This window comes from Cynara cardunculus (genome assembly GCF_001531365.2).
Source record: "Cynara cardunculus var. scolymus isolate 2C chromosome LG 7, CcrdV1, whole genome shotgun sequence".
In the NCBI taxonomy this organism is placed as follows: domain Eukaryota; kingdom Viridiplantae; phylum Streptophyta; class Magnoliopsida; order Asterales; family Asteraceae; genus Cynara; species Cynara cardunculus.
In genome coordinates, this window is record NC_037534.1 from 4,184,174 (window position 1) to 4,191,247 (window position 7,074).

The 7,074-nt window shown below is 33.0% G+C and overlaps 2 protein-coding genes across 2 annotated transcripts in view; one reads left to right on the top strand and one right to left on the bottom strand.

Moving 5' to 3' along the window:
- Positions 1–379: 379 nt before the first annotated feature.
- LOC112515294 (mitogen-activated protein kinase kinase kinase 17) lies at positions 380–1,661 on the top strand. Its single transcript, XM_025122016.1, has one exon. It carries the CDS (start codon positions 442–444, stop codon positions 1,483–1,485), a length of 1,044 nt encoding a protein of 347 aa, XP_024977784.1. The 5' UTR covers positions 380–441; the 3' UTR covers positions 1,486–1,661.
- A 4,688-nt stretch (positions 1,662–6,349) lies between these two features.
- Positions 6,350–7,074, bottom strand: part of LOC112515295 — a 2,004-nt gene continuing 1,279 nt past the window's right edge. Inside the window, exon 3 of the mRNA XM_025122017.1 lies at positions 6,350–6,954. Coding sequence (XP_024977785.1) covers positions 6,670–6,954 — 285 coding nt within the window. The 3' untranslated portion in view covers positions 6,350–6,669. The remainder of the gene's footprint in view (positions 6,955–7,074) is intronic.

The following is a 7,074-nucleotide window of genomic DNA, read 5'->3' on the forward strand; positions in this document are numbered from 1 at the left end:
TTTTTGAGTTGGTAAAAGAAGCGATTCATGGTTCAGAAAGGGCGGCAAGCCCAGAGGTTAGTTTAGTAATTAAACTGAAAAGATCTCTACAGCAAGTAGGCTTGACAACACTTGATCATGTAAAGTACCAATTTTGCCCCCAACCCTGTCAACCACATTTCAAATTGGACTTCGCGATTTCAGCAGCCAAATTTCCCAAATAAATATCCTTAATAATCACGTGCTCGACTGCTCCCAATATATTTATTTATTTATTTTTCAATTTATTTTTCTACATAATTCCAATTCCAACTTGCATTCCAATCTCCACACGCTTATATATAAAAACACCACATCTCCACCAACAATCCTCAACTTCACATCCCCTGTTCTTGAGAGAGAAACTGAACCAGAAATCAGAAAGACATCAAAATCAAAAAGATTCTGTTAAAGCTCAATTATATGCCCATGGAGTGGGTAAGAGGTAAAACAATCGGCCATGGAAGCTTTGCTGCTGTGAGTTTAGCAAAACCCACAAACCAGAATTCAGGTTTTCCGCCATTAATGGCGGTGAAATCTTGTGGTGTATCTCACTCTGCTTCCTTGATGAACGAGCGTCTGATCTTGGAAGAACTTAAAGATTGCCCCGAGATCATCGGATGTTACGGCGATTCGCTGACGATAGAAAACGGTAAAAGATTGTATAATGTGGCGTTGGAGTATGCTTCCGGTGGAGCTTTAGCCGACAAAGTGAAGAATTCCGGTAGTTTCCGGTTGTCGGAATCCGAAGTCCAACGGTACACGAATTCCATCTTAAGAGGACTTCATTTTATTCACCGGAATGGCTTTGTCCACTGCGACATCAAGCTTCAAAACGTTTTGTTGGTTTCGGACGGAGTCAAAGACGCCGTCAAAATCGCCGATTTCGGGCTGGCGAAGAAGGCCGCCGGAGATTTGAATTCGAAATACGAAATCAGAGGTACACCGATGTATATGGCACCGGAGACAGTTGTCGGCGGTGAGCAAGAATCGGCGTCGGATATTTGGGCACTTGGGTGTTTGGTCACCGAAATGATCACCGGAAACCCAGTTTGGAATTGCTCCGACTTTGGCGCACTTTTGATGAAAATCGGAATTGGCGCCGAAATCCCAGAGATTCCCGCGAAATTATCAGACGATGGAAAAGATTTTCTTGGAAAATGTTTCTTGAAAGACCCCAAAAAGAGATGGACGGCTGAGATGCTCCTAAATCACCCCTTCATCAACACTGTTACATATAAAGAAGAAGCAGAGAATCAAATCTCCCCCAGAGATCCATTTGATTTTCCTGATTGGGAATCACAACAATCATCGGAATCCTCGACGGAATTCGATTGTTGGATCGGAGATGGATCGGAATTCCTATCTGGGTCACCGTCAATTCCGCCGGCGACGAGATTAGGGCAGCTGCTGACAGATCTGAAACCCAATTGGTCCGTTTCAAGCAGTTGGGTAAAAGTTAGATGATGCCAGCAGAAGCAGATTCAAAGAATGGAAACTTTTTTTCTTTTTACAATTTTGACACCGATTTTTTCATTAATTATAGTTTGAGCAGTAATTGGTGAATATTTTTGCCACCAAGTTGTAAATACCGATAGATATAGAATCTGTATGTATACATGACTTTGTTACTTGTTAGTATATATTCTTCGGTTCATTGCCAATTCCAATTCCCCATTTCATAGAAACCATGGTTTTTTCAGTCGAACTCACGGTTAGATGACCAAAAGCTCAATAAATCGTGCTCGTCTGGTTCTGTTTCGAACTGAAACAAAAACCAGTCTCCAAAAGGATACAACATTTTCAGTGTAATTCCCATTTGGGTTTTCGGTTTTATTGCTCTTGGCTTGTTTTTGTCTTTCTGAAAACGAGAATTCCATAACTTATTTGTGGATATAATTTTTATAATTTATAGAAAATACGTGCCTAGAAAAATTAAAGTTATCTCCTGTGAAAACCAAAACATATGGACCAACGAGAACCAAAATGAATATAACCATTTTCGATCTGATATTTATCCAGGTTTTTTCCTTTCCATATAAAAAATCATGCCAGAATACAGGAGAATCGTAGTCTTTTTGTTGACATAACTTTGATAACTTCAAAAGTATCTGATAATCGGAATCAAATTAACGACGGTGTGAAAACCCAATCATTTGGACTAACGATTCTCGAATTTTAGTAATTAAAAAAACATTTATTTTATTTTTATGTTGATTAAAAAGATGGAGACGTAACTTGCAAGTATCATGTTAGGGTTTTTAAAGCAAAGCAAATATCTTTTTTGCTACAAATTGCTGTCTTTTGCAGGCTTGAATCCTATCACTCTCTAAATATACTTTTCTTTTCTTTTATATTTTTATATTTTTATTTTTTTTATAAATAATTCATAATATTCAGAGCACCTTGCTTTACCATCTCATTGGTTGTTTTGTGATACACACAACTAACAATTCTGATTTTTTTCACACAAAATTATATAATAAATAAATTTAATTATTTAAAATATCTCTAATATGTTAATTTAAAAATACAAATTACATGAAAAAGTAACGTATTTTAACTTGATTTTCTATTTTTGATAACATACTTTTAAAACTTCTATTTTGATACCTATGATGTAAGTTTTAAACATTTAAGTATGCGAGTAACTGGTTGAAGCATCAACCGGTTACCATGCTAATGTGACGAGCGATGTGGTATCCAATTCAGTATTATTTGCTGACATGAATATCTTAATCTAACCGGTTAATGTTTCAATTGGTTACTCGAGTACTTAAATGTTTAAAATTTTACATCTTAGGTACCAAAATGAAAGTTTTGAAAGTACGTTACCTAAAATAAAAATCAAGTTAAAGTACGTTGTTTTTTCATGCAATTTGCCCATTTTAAAACTTTTAAAGCTTTAGAAAAGTTTGTTCCAACAACTATGTTAAAATCTTCTCTAAAATATATTTAAAAAAAGAAAAAAAAAAGATAAAAACATATCATACCTGTTGAAGATGTTTTTAACATCAATAATTTACTGAAAAGCTGGTTTTAGTTTTTCAACGAGTATATGTAAACATGCTTTTGAAAATATTAATATATTGACGTTAAAAGTTTATATTATATTTATTTTTCAAAAGATCGACAAAATTGATAAATAATAAGTCTATTTTTAGGGGGTTTATATATAGGTTGGCGATAATTTCAGATATTAACTTATATCGTTCATTTCATAAATGCAAACCCTTTTGACTATTTTTGGTGTTCATCAACCGTATAATTAGTCCTCCCAATTTGGTAAAAGACTGTTGACGGTTTTCATATTATTCTGCTTACGTATGAGGAGATCGGGTATTTTTATCATTGTATTTGTTATAAAAGTAATTATACAAGTAATAGAAGCTTACAGATTACGTTCACAAAAAGACCAACAAGGTGGATGGTTTTAATGTTCGTGATATAAAAAAAGCAAAAGTAGACTTCGAAAAGAGGACGAGAAAACTCAAGCAATATATTACGAAAATGAAAACGATATATACAAAAGCACCACAAGCCAGCAAACGGAGGGGACAAACCCACTACGAGAGGGAAAATGAAAGCTCAAACCAACAAACGAGTTAGGAACAACCTTTGTACAAGTGATAAGCAACCAAAAAAAAGTGAGGTTACGTCTGTAAATATAAATAAGAAATAAAAACAAAGTCGGTCAAACCCACCCAAGAACCTAATATGATACACAATTGGAGAACCAGTTGTAGCACCAGATGTCGTAACAGATATTTGGAACAAAAGGAGGTCTGACACTATCCTTCCCAATTCTCAAGGTCAGTAGAGAGAAGAAACCTTGTAATGTATGACATATATTTTTCAAGAAATACTGCTTTGCTACAACATCTGCGTTGCCTCAAAACTGAGATCCAATTTCATATTTGGAAGACGGTTTGAGCATCGACAAGTATATGTATTATTGTTACATTTTCCTTTTGGACTTTCGGGATAGATGTGCGAACATCATCGGTCATCCCTGACCCTAAGTGGTTGTTTGATGAAAACAAAGTATTATACATAGAACAATCAAGAGTCTCTAACATGATTGATTAGTCAGATGTGTGATGAAAAACAACTGTTTTAAATGAACAGTCAGAATAACTAAAATTACAGCTCAAGAATGGAAAACCAACAAATCAAAACTTGTCAGAGGCTCTAAACGAGAACCTATTCAAAGACTATCGAACAGTCACGAAATCGAAAAACCGACAACAAGTAACACCAAAAAAACCATTTCTTGTTCGGCCCAATATACAGGTTATGGGCCAGTAATCATACGGGTAAAAGTGGCCCGATAAGTACAAGTGAACAAAAAACATATTATATGAATTAAAAAACAAACACTTACCGGTAAAATTTAACACTATCACTTACTTATCGGGTAAGACTTTAGTCCACCAAAACGGCATTGTATGCAACAATTTACCCAGTGAGCGCTTACCATGGTAAGAGTCGTCGCCCTCACTTACCGGGTAAGACTCTCGGTCTTTGTCTCCCTCTTACCGGATAAGATTCTTGGTTCTTACCATATTCATCCTATAAGGTAATGTGACTTGGTAAGGCTTACCCGGATAATCGTTTGGTAAACGACCCCTAAAATTTGTTTTCATGTTTGTAACATTTTTATTTGGATCGTTCTGTATGTGTACATAAGCCGTGACAACGACCGAAAATGTTACAACCTTGTGAGAATCAATCTCGATGTATTTTTTCAAATGATTTTTATTATTTAAAACTAATATTTATTACTTTTACATTTATTTGTTTTATACTGTGAGACTTTTTTATGGGTATTTTTTGTTGTATAATGTAAACCAAAAATATTACATGTGCTTTTTCAACAATTTAAACACAAACTTATGTGAAAAAATATATTAAATCATAACATATAAAATATCATGTAAAAAGTAATTGAGACCAACTTTTACAAATTTATATATAATATTTTTATGGTTCTCATTCAATTATTGTCTGGTATACAAATGTGTATATACACATAATTTTTGCCTTCTCGTATCTAAAGTATTTATAAAAACAAACAATTAAAAATAAGGGGGTGTTTCAGTTTGTCATTTTTATTTAAAGTGTTTATTAACTTATTCCAGTGTGATATTAGTAATAAAGAGTTTTTATATGTATGGATGGAAAAAAAGAAATATTTACACCGGTTTGACACTGACTTTTGATAAGTTACTCATTTCTAACTTATTAATTTATTACGGTATAGTATTGATAATAAGAAGTTTTTAGTGTTTGGATGAGGAAAAAAAACTATTTACCAGCTTATTACGTTTTGTTACCACCATAAGCTAATACAAACATTTTTTTATAGAACTCCAATTTAACACCACATGAGTTGATAAACGCTTTTGAAAAAAAACATAAATTTATATTATATTATAAAACATTTGACATAAACTTTTAAAAATAAGTTTTTATATATAAAGTATTGTTTATTGATGCATATTACTTAAAAATTTAAGATTACAAGTAAATTGTACGTAAGTACAACTTATTAAAACTTTATTTTTGAATTTATGTAACTAACTATAGATAAACATAATCAAATACGGGATAGACATCTTATTTTGAGTATACAAAAAATCTAAAAATCTAATTTATAAATAAAAATATTGAATTAAAGAAATTACAGAGTCTTTTCGAAAACTTTAAATAGTAAATTTTATACTAATATCGATATATATATATTTTCTTTCAAATTTGTATGATATCTTTAAATTTATATTTTATTCAAAAATAAAAACGTATTTGCTTTCTCAAAATCACTAAAATCATATTATATCGATAAATAAAACGAAACATTAAAATTGAGATTTATCTCGCTATATTATGCTAGCACTCTTCTAATTATTTTAAATAAGCAATCTCAAACACCTCTAAGGGATTGTTTGCTACCTATTAATAGTTCCATTAAAAAACAATCTCTGAAATCATTAAGAGGTGAATTTCGTTTGACAGAAAAAGAAGTCTACCTCTTAATGGTTCTAAAATCATTTGAACGATTTTGTATCATGGGTCTTTCTTAACCATTAAGCATCCTAATTTCATTTTGCACTATATCATAAGAATCTCTTAATCATTATAATCATTTAATTATTTTACACAAAATCATTCAATAACTGTCGAACAGCTCATAAATTCTTAAAATACAATTACTTAAAATTATAACGACCGTTAAACGTCATTGACGTTCAATGTAATAATAAATCAACGGTCCATCCCACCGTCAATGAATCATGAATTCATCCATAAAATAATGCCAGAATCATAATGTAGATAGTGGTACATTATTTTTCATTTAAAAAATCAGAAAATTAAAATATTAATTAATAAATATTAAAATATTACAATTACAGATCAGTTCATCTTTCCACATTTCCAATCAACACCCCCAGTCCCCACCGACACAGGTCATCGGCTCCACCGCGGTCAACGGTCACCCGTAATATTCCGATTCACCGGAACCCATTTACCTCATTCTTCAAATTTCCGACCTTTAAAGAATTAATACAAAAAAAGAAGATATAATTTACCAGCAAAGAGTATTGAAAAGCTTGTGCTTTAAAGACTTGTACAATTTCCGCCATTTTTGAGTTACTCAACGGTGCAAGAGTTCTTGAGAGACATTGGTGCATTGATCTTGGTGGGTTTGTAAACAATGGCACAAGAAACCTTTCTATGGAACTTGGGTTTCACCAATTTTCCGAGCACATAAGCCTTGGCTTTGACCGTGAAGTTGAGGTTCAGTGGCACCGGTGCCGTCAGCTTGCCGTTCTCGCTGCTCCAGTTCACGCCGCCGCCGTATAACGGCACACCACGGCCCTGTAAATTTACACTCACGATTCTGTGCCCTTTTCGTTTTTGGTAGAATTTCTTGATCTGCAAAATACACCCATTTAAGTTTTAGATCGAATTGGTGTTACCCATTTGAGTTTTAGATCAAATTAGTGATACCCATTTGAGTTTTAAGATCAAATTGGTGATACCCATTTGAGTTTT

Excerpts from the sequence above, each read along its gene's own strand:
- LOC112515294 (XM_025122016.1), top strand. The coding sequence starts at position 442 with ATGCCCATGGAGTGGGTAAGAGGTAAAACAATCGGCCATGGAAGCTTT.